The sequence below is a fragment of the Pelodiscus sinensis genome, chromosome 5, assembly GCF_052426305.1.
Source record: "Pelodiscus sinensis isolate ZL-2025 chromosome 5, ASM5242630v1, whole genome shotgun sequence".
Lineage (NCBI taxonomy): Eukaryota > Metazoa > Chordata > Testudines > Trionychidae > Pelodiscus > Pelodiscus sinensis.
In genome coordinates, this window is record NC_143056.1 from 109,427,349 (window position 1) to 109,442,978 (window position 15,630).

At 39.9% G+C, this 15,630-nt stretch overlaps 1 protein-coding gene across 6 annotated transcripts in view; it reads right to left on the minus strand.

The window, feature by feature from the left end:
* TUB (TUB bipartite transcription factor) overlaps positions 1-15,630 on the minus strand; it is a 107,437-nt gene that overhangs the window by 35,401 nt on the left and 56,406 nt on the right. For 2 of the 6 annotated variants that reach the window (XM_075928008.2, XM_006126330.5), the window contains exon 4: positions 3,580-3,717. The exons of 2 other annotated variants lie outside the window; for them this stretch is intronic. In XM_075928008.2, the coding sequence (XP_075784123.2) occupies positions 3,580-3,717 (138 nt within the window). The remainder of the gene's footprint in view (positions 1-3,579; positions 3,718-15,630) is intronic. 2 more of the 6 variants (XM_075928009.2, XM_075928006.2) reach the window with 1 other exon arrangement.

Consider the following 15,630-nt stretch of genomic DNA (forward strand, 5'->3'; position numbering starts at 1 on the left):
ATTAAAATGTACTGTCTCAGCAACTGTTCAATAAGTTACAGTAACACAGGTATGGCTTGAAGTCTATCTTTTAAAAATACCTTTTAAGAATTTGCAACTGTGCTGTATGTATAAAAAAATCACTATGGGCTGAAACTTTGCCTTTGAAAAATTCTGCCAAGAAGTGGAATATTTTTAAAATAAAAAAATATAAATCAAAACAACTACAGATCCATTTTGAAGACCATCATAACTCTTAAAATACATTCAAGTTGCCAGAATTTAGAGAGCCATTTGTTCAAGATGTGTGCATCCCCCTAGGTGGTTTTTGGGCCAATAAGTAAGACATTTGGTTTAGGACAAAAATCACTAAAATTAAGTTTGGGAATCTCCCATTCTATCATTTACAATATTTGTTGACCATTCTCCTATCAAGGTCTTTACAAGATCCACTCCACGAGTGACTACACTTTCACTGTCTCTATACCAGGGCTACGTCTACATTGGCATGATCTTGTGCAAATACTTTTTAACACAAGAGTTCTTGTGTTAAAGTATTTGCGCAAGACAGCATCTACACTGGCATGTGCCTTTGCGCAAGAGATGTGCTTTTGCACAAGAGCATCCGTGCCAGTGTAGACGCTCTCTTGCGCAAGAAAGCTCTGATGGCCATTTTAATCATAGGGCTTTCTTGTGCAAGAAATTCATGTTGCTTGTCTATACTGTCCTCTTGTGCAAGAACAGTTATGCAAGAGGGCTTATTCCTGAGCGGGAGCATCATAGTTCTTGCGCAAGAAGCACCGATTTCACACATTAGAACATCAGTGTTCTTGTGCAAGAACTCAGGGCCAGTGTAAACAGGCAGCAAGTTTTTGCGCAAAAGTATTCGCTTTTGCGCAAGATCACACCAACGTAGACACAGCCTAAGAGTGCCTGGTTTGGCACCAGAAACTATAATGATTTCCTTACAGTCACGTTCAGGCCAAAGGACAGTCTAAAGAGTATTCTCATGCCCAGAGATAAGAGGATTTTCCCAGATGAAGCCCATTTTTTCTTCCTGATGTTCCACTGCTTTCATAAACAGGTCTAAATGAGCTAAACTGCTCCCATTAAATGAGGAAATGGAGTAATGGAACCTCTTCCATTACAAGTGGAAATGCTTTCCTATTGGCCATATTTTAACACAATTCCATGTTACATAAAGGTGGGACAGGATGGGCTAGTCACAGCAAAGAAATGGAAGAAAAACAGGGAAATAACCATGATGAAATAAATCACGCCCCCCTCCAAAAAAAAAAAAAACAAACCCATCCTATCAAAGAGAACTGCTGTGGCAGACACACAGAGACATCAGAAAAGCCTATTCTGCTGGTGAGCTGTAGCCACAGCAACAGGTAAAGTCTGAATAAATGAAATAAACTGAACACAAAAGATAAAATGAGAGAGAGATGGCAGGATATGAAATACCACCAGAGTGCAGATTCAGGGTTCAAAATCTCTGTTAGGCAAACAGCATTTCCCATGGCACTTAGTGCATCACTGCAGCAATGTCTAAATTATTTATATGCCAAGTGTATGAGATTTGTGGATGTAGCATCATAAAACTGACTTGCTCTTGAAAACCCTTACTCTGTTTTTGCTTTAGAGTCAAGTCATGGGTTTGAATATTTGTATGAAGGTTTTTAAACTGTCTCTTGTTTATTTCCATTTAGTCAACCGGATAGGGGATAAAACATTTTTCCAAACAGTTATTAATCCCTACTCTTGGCAATCTTTAGTGGGAAATAGAGACACTAATGTGTGTATAATACTTCTAAAAATTCTTAAAATAATGTATGTGTTTAAAAAATATGCTAAGGGTCTGTGTTCACCAGTGTGATAATACTGTACAATACTCACTTTTCATAACCCTTTCTATTTGTTGATTTCAATTATTTTTCTCATCTATTTGTGCTCCTCCAGGCAACACTACAAATCTCAGATACATAAAGAGCAAGACAAATTCTTCCCAATATGCATCCCATTGGCATAACAGCATAGGATGGTAAGTCAAGACAGAATTTGTCCTGATGTTTTTAACAGTTTTAAAGTGGCCATAACCCGGCCTCTTCCCCTCCCAAATCAGTTTTGTACCCAACGATTAATTGCAGGTCCAAATGTTTGCAGTCGGCTGCCTAACTGCCAGATTCGTCATTTTAATCAGGTAGCTAAGGTGCTATTAACTGCTAGTGTTTGTGCTTACAGTTAATTTTGCTCCTTAAGTGAAGGCTTATATTTTTTTAAAATTAGGCTCAATGCCTATTAACTATCATGGAGAGGCATGAAAGACCTTAATAATCACAGGTCTTGACTAAGCTCTTAAGCACTGTAATACATAGAATAGAGCCACAGAATTTATTAACCCAGAACTCTGATGCAACCATTAGCTCTACATAAGCAATTAGTCTCATCCTATGGCTGCTTCTCCTGCCATCTCTCGGTAAGCCTAATATTTCCCTCATGCTCATCTTTATCACTTTGTTCTGATCACAGTTTCATCTTTCTTGGAGCCATTCAGAAAAGCATTACACATCAGAGTACAATCATTACAACAGAGATTCAAGTGCTGCTCATATATAATTCAAATATATTAGGTTTGAATTAGCTTATTATTCATAAAATCTGGTCCCTTTAGCACAAAGGGATGAGCCATGCTCAGAAATGTCACCTGCACTAGAGATAAAACATCAGAGAAACCTTTAAAACATGTCACTGTAGAGTACAATATGAATTCACACCTTTGCCAAACACATCCTGCTGCTTAAAGGGACATAGTGAGCATACAAATCCTAGGGTAAATTAAATACATATGCTGACATACAAAAAAACCCAAGTCTTTGATATATCTTTTAATGAGTTTATTTCACCTGCTCAGTTTATTCCCAAGTAATTCTGCTGTTAACCCTTATGCTGACAGTAATTCCATTTCTCTTTAATATTTTGACAGTGTCTATGGTGGGTATTTGTTTCTGCAAACAGCTTTAGATATTAAATTTTCAGGATAAGTACTAGTTTGTCTATGAGCTAGCATCCAGAATTATTTCATAAAGATGCTTACTTATACACTTCAATTAATGGCAAAACTCCCAATACTTCAAAGGGGCCATGACCTTCAATTTGTACATCTTTTAAAACTCAGTATATATTTGGACAGAAATTTCTGCAATTGAAGTTTGATTTCTGCAAATTCAGAGTGGCCTGAAAAAAGTAATTAGTGGAACATGACTCTCTGCAGACAATTTCCTAAAACCTTTTGAGCATTTAAGTGCTCGTTATATTCATATTTTGTTCCTTTGTTCTTTTACTATCGGCTACATTAATACACCACTTTGTAAAACCATTAGGATGACAAATCTTGACCACCCCTCAATCCAATGTGCATGTGCTAAAATAGGACCAAGCAGTGCAAATTTCCCCATGTGGTGCAAGCATTTGTATAATAATATTTTTCAAACAGTTGTCAGCTATCACAACATCACAAACATTCAAAGAATCTTTAAAAATTACAGAAGCAACTTGCCACTCAACCCAATGTTTGATATTCAGCAGCATGCAGCTAACCTTTGTGTTTCCCCTTTTTCTCCTTTCTTGTACTGCCAGTTTGACAGCTTGCAGCTGCTGCCTTGGTTTTTTTAGTCGATTTTGGAGCTTGTGCATCTGATACCATCTTTACATCTTCCCGCTCGGCCTCCTGAACTGCTTGAGAGATTCAGGGCACCCACCAAAAAAGAAAAACAGGAAAACAAGAGAGAGAGATTGAAATGAAAACTCCATGAAGCCACAGAAAAGAATGCAAGTGCAGCAAAGTGTAAGGTTTAGCTGACATTTCAGTTTATTCAGGGAGGAAATTACACTAAACAAGGGATTGCTGAGCTACAATGGAATTTAAATGACAGACTGGTTAAGATTAGGGTTTTATTTTCTCCCATTCTTCCACTCCTACAATGTATTGGTTGCTATGCATTAGACCCAAAATACCATCACAAATGCTACTATGCTTCTGAGGCACTAAAAGCAGCACATTTCACTGTAGTAAAGCTATATGAGTGCTGATCAGTGTTCAAGCCTCATGAGTAGGGCCCCACCAAATTCATGGCCATAAAAAACAAAATTAAATCTGATCTCCTCCCATTAAATCTGGTCCTTGGTGCACTTTTACCCTATACTATGCACATTTCAGGTGACTCTCAGCTCTGTAGGCAGAATACCACCACCAGCAGTGGCAGCACAGACATAAGGGAGGCAATATCATCGCATTGCAGCCTTACTTCTGCACAGCTGCCTTCAAAGCTGGCCAACCAGAGATTGGTAGCGGCTGACTAAGGATCCAACCCTGCAGGAGGCTTTGAAGAGGTCAGGGTGGCAGTAACATGCCATCTATACTTCTGCACTGCAGCTGACAGGGGCTGTGCCTCCAGGGCTAGCTGTGCCTTCAGTCACCACTCTCCAGCAGTCCAGCTTTGAAACTAGTGCTGCCGCCAGCAGTAGTGCAGAAGTAAGGATAGCAATACTGCAACCCCCCCGCCCAATAACCTTGCAATGCTGCTGCCCTCCTTCCTCCCCCCCACCACACACACACACACACACACACAGAGCGCTCCCATTTTTGCTCACGGTCCCTATAATTACAACACTGTAAATTTCAGATTGAAATAGCTGAAATTATGAAATGTATGATTTTTAAATTCTGATCACTGTGAAATTGACCGAAATAGACCCTAAATTTGTTAGGCCCCTACCCATGAGCCAGTTCAATAATATAATGATAGCTGGTTTGTTTTTCCATAGTTCACAGCCCTAACTATACAGCTAATTCCAAAAGCATCATTTGAAGCTGAACTTCACAAAACTCACTTCTTATGGTATAAGTCACATCACAATCAACTTTGGCAAGAGTGGCCCATTAGTTTATAGAGACTTATTAGAACCATTTAAAGTGAAAAAAATTGCTCACATTTTAAAAGTTCATTCTGCATAGTAGTTCGTTCTATAGAAATCTCAATGGAATAGAGCATTCACTGTGAAAGCCAGTATAATCATGTGATTGCAGCAACTTTCAAAGTAATAGAGATTTACTATTTATTATAAAGTGCTGCTAGAGGACTTATTTAATTTTGTTAAAACATATAAATATGCAACAGTTTTTTTCTAGCTAGAATGAGCCCTTATGTAAAATAAAATGACTTTTTTTGTTAAAGTGACTTGAATACTTTTTAGGGTTTTGCATACACATTTAAAGCGATCATCATCATGAACTACATACAAATACATGATCAAGCCCTTCAGCCTCCAAACATACCAGCACTGAGAAGGTTAATTAGACGAAGATCTAGATCTTCAAATTTTGTAAACTGTCACCAATGGAATTATGGCACAAGAACATAAGAATAGCCCATATTAAGTAGGACTAATAGCCCCCATGTCCTGTCTTCCAACAATGGCCAGTGCCAAGTACCCCAGTGGGAATGAACAGAACAGGCAATCATCAAGGGATTCCTCTCCTGCCACCCATTCCCAGCTTCTGGCAAACAAAGGCAAGGGATACTCCAGAGATACTTTACATCTGCTGAGAATCTGGCCTGAGAGCTGTACAGAATCTACCACACAGGACATGAATCTTATACAACTCCACTTTTTTAAAAGATGCAACTTGACCATTACTATGCACTCACCTGCACCAGAAACAACAAAAAAGTGTTCTTGGAGGGAAAAAAGCTACATTTGGAAAGAGACCATATGGCCGCACTAGAAAGGCAAGATAAGGGACCCGCCAGATATAGCGGGGTGGGGCATTCGCCTCAGGAGTGCAGGGTGGTGGGTTCGAGTCCCGCCTCCTCCACCCGACTGGGAAGAGGCTGCCCCAAGAAAAGAATTGGCTTGCTCACGAGATCATTATCATTGGCAAGCTCCAGAAACCCAGTAAACAGATAAGGCCCAGTGTGACCCAGTAATCTCTATCACAGAAGATATGAACCAGTGGTTCTCAACCTGTGGGCCACTTGCAGCCAATCAACACACAGCTGAGGCCCATGTGGCATCCCTGGGCCCTTACAGCTAGCATATACATTGTGAGACTGACCCACAAAACACAAAGATAGCTGCATAAGCAGCCCACAGTGATAAATAAGTTTGAGAGCCACTAATGTAAACACTCTCCAAATTCATGAGTTATGGGACAAGTCCACTATGGACCAAACCCTAGACTGCTAATCCAGGAGTAGTTCTATTAACTTCAGTGAGCATCCTCACACAAATAAGGCAAGTAGAGCCCTGTGCAGATACAAAATTTGCTTCTGCATCCGCAAATATACATGCAAAAAAGAGCCACAGATATCCATAGCCAGATACAGATATCTGTGGATTTGCAGGGCTCTAAAGATGTATACAAATCATTTGTAAGCTCATATCTCCTCCCTTGCGATATAAAAGTCTATAAATTGTATTAAATTTACAACACACTGTGAGTTAATCATTTTCTTTCTTTTACGAGAGAGCGCTCCGTTATAATGCACTTGTACATAATGAACCCATTCAATCTACAGAACTCTATATGATCAGAAGGGCCAATAGGGCTGTTTTACCCCAACTCCTCATTCTATGTACAGCCTAGTTACAAACCCATTGGCAGCAATGTCTTGCAAAGCATTAGCGAAGACTGTGGACAATGCATGAGACAGAACAGAGGCAGCAATTACTCCGTCCCTCAGGGAGGATGGCAAGATTAATGTTATGAAATGCAGCACAGTAGGCTCTGTTTAACCAGTCATGAAGGCCTCTGATTAACAAGGGCAGCAAAGAACCCCTGCTGATGATAATTTTTACATTTACATGCCTAGGAATTTTGTTCTATATCTGCAGCTGTCTCTCTCCTTTTTAAAAACAAGGGAGGTTATTTCTGGTTTTGTTTCTTTCATCATTATGATGATCTAGTTAGTAAAATTCAGTATTGTCCTAACAACTGATCAATAACTAGCCAGGACTCTAAAGCCACTCTAAAATTTTGTTTAATATTCCCATATGTTCAGCTCAAACACCATTAAAGGAGTCTAAAATGGATCCTAATTGAAATGGGATGGAACGTTCTGATATTACTAACTGAAAAACCAAAAACTCAAGAGTTTTTTAGGACCAACTGCTTGCCATCATTTCAGTCAGCCTTTGATAGAACTAATAAAAGCCTGAAGTTAAATAATTATTAGTGTGGGTTGCAGTTGCACGAATTAGATTTAAAAAGCTGGCACATGTCAGCAGTAGATGCCTAAATATTAAGACCGAGGTGCAACCTCCTCAAGGTTCCTTCCACCTTTCTGCACAAAGCCAAGAAGGCAGTCTATCTAGGTGACATCTTGAACACACATCACCAGAGTACATCTGATAAAGACAGCGCAATCAAGGGCAAGTGGTAGAACTAACAAAATGACATTTAAAGGCACACCAATGCCCAGTAGCAACAAGTGGATAATTGAAACAATACCACTTATGTTTACTCCATTGCAGCAAACCAACACACACAATGTAGTGAATATTAAATACACCCAGAGATCTCTTCTGGATCGATGCACCAAGTTAAGAAAAACCTGGCAATGTTTATTTGAATAATGAATGCATTTGAAGAATTTGCAATCTGCTCGAAAAAACACTGTACGAGCGGAAAGAGAGGCTAAACAGCTGGATAAATTATTCAGAGCAAATTATTCACTCAGCTTTACTAGGCAACCATTCTATCCATTTATCAAAGTTCTCACACTTCTCATTTCATGACAAGTGAAACCAGAGTGAGTATCAAGCACAGAAAACTAAACAACAGTTTAATAAATACACTGGCTTTTGCCTACTTGTTTGATGTACTCTCACGGATCTCCATTAAAATGGCTTGGCACCTTTCTCTGTAATCTCTTGGCTGTTGAGACTGTTACTATTTATTTGGACAGTGATCCACTATAATTGTATCTGAGCTATTTTAAAATTGTTTCAACATTGCTTAAACTACAACCTTTTAACTAGTCTACAAATATGAGATGTTCCTAGCAGTATATCAATTCTAGTGAAGTAAAGAATGGTAAAAATATTAAATTTCATTGGAAAAGAGCAGCAATTTTTACCAGTTTTGTTGAAAGCCTATAAAACTGAATGATTGAAGTAATGCTCAAAGGTCCCCATTAGGTTCAGGGTCTCTATCTGGGTACTGTTCAAATACTTGGCAAGACATGGTCTCCTCCCAAAAAGATTATAGTCTAAGGTCTCTGCAACTGGTAGTGAGCAGGCAGATTGCTCGGCCTGTACAGAATGACGATGAATTTAACAGTGGGAAAAATAACTACTCTTTAACTTGCTTTAGGAGTATCACTTTTGTGATTCAAAATAGCACAGCCCCTCAAACTGAGCATAACTCCTTGTAGCAATCTCCCAATACGTCAAGTACAAGGATCAAAACTATGTCTAATTAACAGATAATGCCAGGTTTAACTCCATTGCAATTTGAGATCTGCTATTCTTAAACACAAATATTATTTGAAGCCTAGAGGCCTATATTGTGTTTTTCAGTCAAACTAATCCTCAACGTTACAATGTAGGAACCCAATTGTGTAAAGCAATCCATGTGAGTGTATTTCTGTGCTTGAGAAGATTACAGGGTAGGTCCCTATGCGACAATCGCAGGAACAACTCTTAGGGTACCTCTACACTGTAATAAAATATCTGCAGCTCTGTCAGCCGACGGTCAGGGCAGTGTGTGTGTGTGTATGCTTCCGAGAAAAGGTTTAACGTCTGTGTCTTTACTGCTAGGACCGGGGTCCCATCGCAGAGGGTGGCCAGCAGGCCAACAGACGCCCCGTTATATAGGAAGAGCTTATTACACCTTAGATTTTAACTGCTAGAACACAAAGTTCCTTCGCAGCGGGCAGCCTGGGAAAGGCTGGAAAAGTGCCCTAACGGATCTTGTCACCTGGGAGTGACACAGATCCAAACGCCCAAGCTCTCCCTATGTCTGTCCCTTTATGACCGGCTGAAGTTCTTTTAAATTGTGCTTGGTTCTGTTACAGCAACTGAAGGAGTCAGGTTAAAGCTTAAACAGTTACAGGTTTATTAAAAGACTTATAAAAGCATATGGTTACAATGGCTATTGCTCTATTTCTTAAATGCTAACAAATACAGATTTTAAAAATGGTTACAAAGAAAATAAAGATAGAAAATAGAAATAATGGTACTAAGTGACAGCTTAATCTTTAAAGAGCTCTAACACTATGTATATATATACTTAAACAAAGGACCACATCCAGGTACAATTTTTACCCCTTTCTGTGCCTCTCGACTCCAGCGTGTCAGGCCAGGGCCGGTCTCTCAATTCCTAGGAAAGACGAATACGAGGTGGGCGTCCCCTCTGGAACCTCGGGAGATCAAACACCTAACCCGACCAGCAGATAGATGGTAGATTGACACTCAGAGAAAATGCGCAGCTGAACCCATCTTTATACCTTTGGGGGCCCGTATCCTCTTTCTTATCTAAGATGCCGAATTGTACTGGTCCGTTTTGTGGCGCCAGTTCTTACAAGCAAGTTTCAAGTTAATTTACACTTGCAAGAAAGATAACTAAATTGTGAATACTAGACATTTTTTTACTGGGCGAGAGATTCCTCCCCCTGTGGATGGATGTGTGTTCGTATCAATATGGGTTTGAGTCAAGGGCACTCCTTGGCAGCCTCTTGGTCAGCAATTGGCATATCTCTGTTTACAGCCATTCACGGTCACACAGCCTGGGCCTTCTGCTCTGTGTGCCCTGGATGCTCCAGGCAAGCAAAAATGGATGTTACAAGGGGGGTTCCTGTCTGGCTACAAGCTCTAAAACTGAGGTGTAGATATTCAGGGAACATGAGCTCTGGGACCTTCCCACCTCACCTTCCGTAGAGAGGTTACAGTCCAAAGGGGCAATCCTAATCCAATAGACGCCAATAGATTTCAGAAGAATCTGAGAAAACTCTCTGCAAACATAAGAGTAAGATTGCAATAAAATCACTGGTTGGCATTAATTAAGGCTGCATATCTTATAGTTCCAGGATTTACTTGTTTAGGGCATGATTTTGCACTGCCCTTAGACATGAATCATCTGATTGGCGAGTAGCCCTGTCAACTTCAGTGGTTGCCACAGAAAAAAAGTCTGAATAGCATTTGTGCATGTTTATCAACTTCAATGGAACTATTCATAGCAAAGGTAACAGAATCATTACCTTAAGTGGGTTTCTAATTACTAGATTATGATCATCTAGTTTGGTCTTCTCCATAAAACAGCACACTTGAATCTCAAGCAGTTAATTTCTGTACCAAGCTGATGAGTGTTGGGTGAGCTACAGCATGGCTGTGTCTACACTGGCATGAATTTCCGGAAATGCTTAAAACGGAATACTATTCCGTTTTCAGTTTTTCTGGAAAAGGAGCGTCTACATTGGCAGGCTGCTTTTCCGGAAAAATCCTTTTTCCGGAAAAGCGTCTGTGGCCAATGTAGACGCGCTTTTCTGGAAAAGAGCCCCGATCGCCATTTTCGCGATCGGGGCTTTTTTCCGGAAAAGACTACTGGGCTGTCTACACTGGCAGTGTTCCGGAATAAGGACTTATGCCCGAGCGGGAGCAGAATAGTTTTTCCGGAATAGCGGCTGATTTTGTACAGTAGAGCATCGTTGCTTTTCCGGAAATTCAAGGGCCAGTGTAGACAGCTCGCAGCTTATTCCGGAAAAGCGGCTGATTTTCCGGAATAAGTAGCCCAGTGTAGACACAGCCCATATGTTTTAGAAAGTCATCCAGCCTTGATTTAATGACATTGTGTGTTGGTGAATCCACTAAATCCCTTAGATAAGTTGTCCTAATGGTTGACTGGATGACTCTGTTCATTAAAAATGTGCTTCTTCTTTCTAGTCTGAATTTGACTTCCAACATATTCAGCTTCAGCCACAGGATCTTGTTATGCTTTTTTCTGCTATTTTTCAAGACCCAAAGACCTTCTTTTTTGGGGTTATTTGGAACAAGATATATATCCCAAGTGGTCCATCCAACCATCGCTGTCAAGTCTTGTGACAGTGAGCATGAATAATATAATCATTACAAGAATCCCATGAAGGGGGAAAGGTAGATAGATTGGATAGAGCAGGAAAAGTGGAGAAGGTCATTGCATGAGGGAAAGGAGCTTATGGAATAGTAGTCTTCATATCCCTCCTTAGCAGAAGCATCAAAGACTTAGCTGTTCTTGGTCAAGGTTTGGGGAATGCCAGTCATCCAGTCCTTTACTTCAGGACAGTGCCTGTCATCTTCAGATCTGGAATCCCAATCACTTCAGGTCCAGCATGCATCTGTGAATATCCCCAGAGCGTGAGCTCAGAGTTCAACATGCACACTTCTGTCACCAGGTTCATGAACCAAGGCAAGGAAGTCCGGTCCGCATGCCCCCTCAAGCCAGGATTCGTATCCAGGCATTCATTGCAGGCCCAATACCGAGTGAAAAAGGAGTGAGTCAACATGAATGTCAGCTTACAAAAATCCCCGGCATTCTCAACACGAAGAAAAGCAGTTTTGTTGCAAACCCAGAGGCTCGTCTGTACTCTTTATTTTTCAACACCATAGTGTCAGCTTCAGCCACAGGGTGTTTGTTCAGGCACCAGTGTGGCAGGGAATGTATTTCATTTCAGTAGTCACTGGACAGATATGGTACAACACTGAGCGACCCAGCAAGGAAGGGGAAATCTTGGTGAGGAATAGTATCCTAGAGGAGTGTGGAAGTCCCCTGAGAGAGCAAAACCCTTAAAGACCTATGCACTATCAGGAAACTCTTCCTCCTGCTCCTGTGCATGCTGGTGGGCTGATTGTGATCAAATCCCCTTTTGACCTTCTCCTTGGTAAATGAAAAAGGCTGAACTTCATAAGTCTCTTGCTGTTAGACATTTTTTCTGGACCTCAAATCTTGTGTGTAACTTTTCTGAATTCCTTCTAATTTTTCAATATCTCTTTTTACATATGGACACAAGAAATAACACCATATTCCAGGTATAGTCTCACCAATGCAATATACGCCGGTAACAGGACTTGCCAACTCCAGCTTGATATTTCCCACCTCACGTATCCAAGGATTGTCTTCACGCTCACTGCTACAGCATGACTGGAGGGGCTCCTATTCCGTTTTCTACCATTCCCTTTCAGTGTCACTGCATGCCAGGATATGGTCTCCCATCTTCTAGGTTTGACCCCTTTGAGAGGAGGGAAGGTGACCTTGCATTTGTCTGTATGAAAACATATGTTGTTCAAAAGAGCCCACCTTACCAATCAATACAGGTCAGACAGTAAAACTGATCTGTCTCCATCATTATTTACTGCTCCATCATTTTGTGTTATCGGCAAATGTTATCAGCAACGGTTATATTTTCTTCCACATCATTGATAGAGATATTGAATAGCACTGAGCCAAGCAGTGATCCCTCAAGGACTCCACTGGGAACACCCATAAAGAATGATGATTGTCCATTTATATTTTGAGATCTATTAATCAGTTTTTAACTGACTGATTTTGTACACTATTAATATTGTATATCATAATTTCACGTGGGATTAAGTCAAAAGCCTGACAGAAGTTTAAATATATTTTAACACAGTTACCTTGTCAAGTACATTTATAGTCTCATAGAAAATATTAAGTTTATTTAACAAGATCTGTTTTTCACGAAAGCATATTGATTGGCATTAACTATGATACCATCTTTTAAGTCTTTACTGATTGCATCAAATATCAGTCTTTCAATTTCTTTTCTAAGAATAAATGTAATGCTAACTGGACCTATAATCATCCGGGTCATCCTGTTTAACATTTTAAAATACTGGTTAAATGCTAACTTTTTCCAATCATCTGGAACTTCTTCAGCATTTCAAGGTTTGTGAAAAGGCAACATTAACGTTTCATAGTGTTCTTTAGTCAATTCTTTTACTACTCTTTGGTGTAAACTACGTGGGTCCATTGATTTGAAAATGTTTAACTCTAATAGTTGCTGTTTAACATCCTTCCTAGTTACTAATGGAATAGGATGTATTTCCTTACCACTATAAGATATCATACTGCTTCTTTTCAAATGCAGAACAGAAATGTTTATTGAAGACTTCTGTGGTATTATGACTGACAGTTTGGCATTATGACTAACAACTTTACCATTCTTACCTGGCATCAGACCTATACTATTGTTTTGATATATTTAAAGAATTTATTATCATCCCTTAAATCTACTGGCCACAGATCTTTTCAATACTACTTTTAGCTTCCTTTATTAATTGCCTGTATCTCCTAACCATTGATGTTTACTTACTGCTCTCAACTTCCCCTTTTTTACATGTGTTATGCATTGGGGCTTTTGAACAGAAGAATTAGCAAGCAAATCTGATATGGCTGGCATTCCTGACACCAGGTGGGATGGGTCACATGACTGGCATGCTAAAATCGCTGGATATACTTTATTCAGGAAAGAAAAAGTGAGCAGAAGGGAATCAGGGCTCGCACTCTATGCCTACATGTACAGTTGGAGCTAAAAGTGTGATTCTCAGCTTGTGCAGACACATTCTCACTAGCTCTCATCAAACTAGCAGGTTAACAAAAGTAGTGTAGCTGGGCAGGCACAGGCAGGGGTGAGCAGCAGCATGAGTTAGCTGTGCTGAGTACAAATCCACACGAACCCTCAGGGTATGAATTTATTCCAGTATGCTCTCTCTCAACTCCATTTTCTAGTACACTAGCTTGCTTGTTGGGAGCTAGAGCAAATATGCCTACGTGGGCTGGTAATCATACCCCCAGCTCTCCGTGCAGACATACCCTGTATCAAACATGCCATTACTTTAGGGCTGTTGACAGTTTAGAAAAAACAGATCTGGAATGCTAATGGATCAATGTACCAAGTCGTAAATGACAAGATAAGCTACTGGCAGTTTCTCTTACCAAGTCAGACAAGAGAACAGACTGAGCACTTCTTCAAACATCTACCTACAATCTTTTTATTTTTTTAAACTGCATTAGCAGGGGAAATGTCAATACTGGGAACATGTGCTGGAGGTCTCATGCTGCCATTTGAAACACATCCTTGGAGTTTCTAAATATTATTATAATCTTCTAATGCAAAATTCTCCCACGCTTTACTAAGAGGTAAGGCAGCACTTCCAAGAATCAAGAGCATAATCTAATGCAGAGGACATAATCCCTGCCTTCTCCCAAAAAGGAACAGAGACTGTCTCAGACCAAAGTCAATAGAAAACAGGATCCAAACCATTACATTTCACTGAACGTGCTCACATATTTTTAAAATGAATGATTAAATGATGTCACCTTAAAATCTAACAAATTGCCATTTAATGGAAAACACAATCTCTCTCTCTCTCACACACACACATTTATCCTGCCAGAACAGAATGACATGTCAAATCTAACAACGCAGACGACTTGTGATCAGAAATCGGTTTGGCACAAAACACAGACATCTCATTTTACCCTGCTGACAAATGTCAAAGAGAAAGTACACAGTGTTGCCGTAGCTGTGCTGGCCCCAGGACATCAAAAAATGAGGAGTAACGTTAGTTCGAATCAAGGGGTTTAGTTCGAACTAACCTGTCCTGGTGCGCACTTTCACTTTTGAAACAGCTGTTGATCACAGTAATGCGCCGGCGAGATCATGCTAATGAAGCGAGGGGTATTCAAATCCCCGCTTCATTGACTATTTCAAATGCCTGCATTTGCATCCCTAGTTCGAACTAGGGTGCAAGTGTAGACATACCCTTTTAGTGGACAGTCCTGCTTCAGCACCCAACTGTCTTTCTCCTCCACCTTTTTCTTCCCATCCCCCACTCCACCCCCATTTGACTGGAGAGGTTATGTGTTAACTACTTGTGCTAAGCAATCCTGAAGAGCTTTGTGTAAGATGGAAAGCTTCACTCACCTTGTGTCTGATACCCTGGGACTGGCACAGCTACAGCAACACAGCAAAATTACTTTCTCTGTAGCCATATGCAATCTTGTACATGGTTAATCTAAATTCTAAATCAAAAGCTGTTGTGAAATTACTTGAAGGAGAATTTTATTCTATTTTTAATTCAAAATATTTAAATTCCAAACATACCAAAGCCACACCTACAAAAAAGTAACATCAATAAAGCAGACTTCACCTTGTTCAGAGTCTATCCTCACTCAAAATTGTGAAAAAAAGGGATTTGTTCCAAGTGGAAATTCACCATTTTCACAGGAAAAAACAAGTATACCTTCTTGCTTATGAAAACTGCCTTTTGCTTTCGTAGAAAATGTAAGGAGGCAGTAGAAAAGGCCACTTCTTTATAAATCAGTGAAAGCATTATTTTACATCAGCATAGGGGTGGTTACTAGGTTAACACAAATCTGGGATCAAATGATAATTTAAAACTCAACTGTTGCTGTGCATTATTGTGTACAGACCCCCAATCCTATATGTGTGTCAAACTCACATTGGCTTCAATAGATGCAAGACTATCATTACAAAATAAGCTTCAGGGGGGTAGCTGAGTTAGTCTGTTAAAGAAAAAAAAAACAAATGGTCTGGTAGCACTTTATAGACTACATGTTTTTTTCGTCTA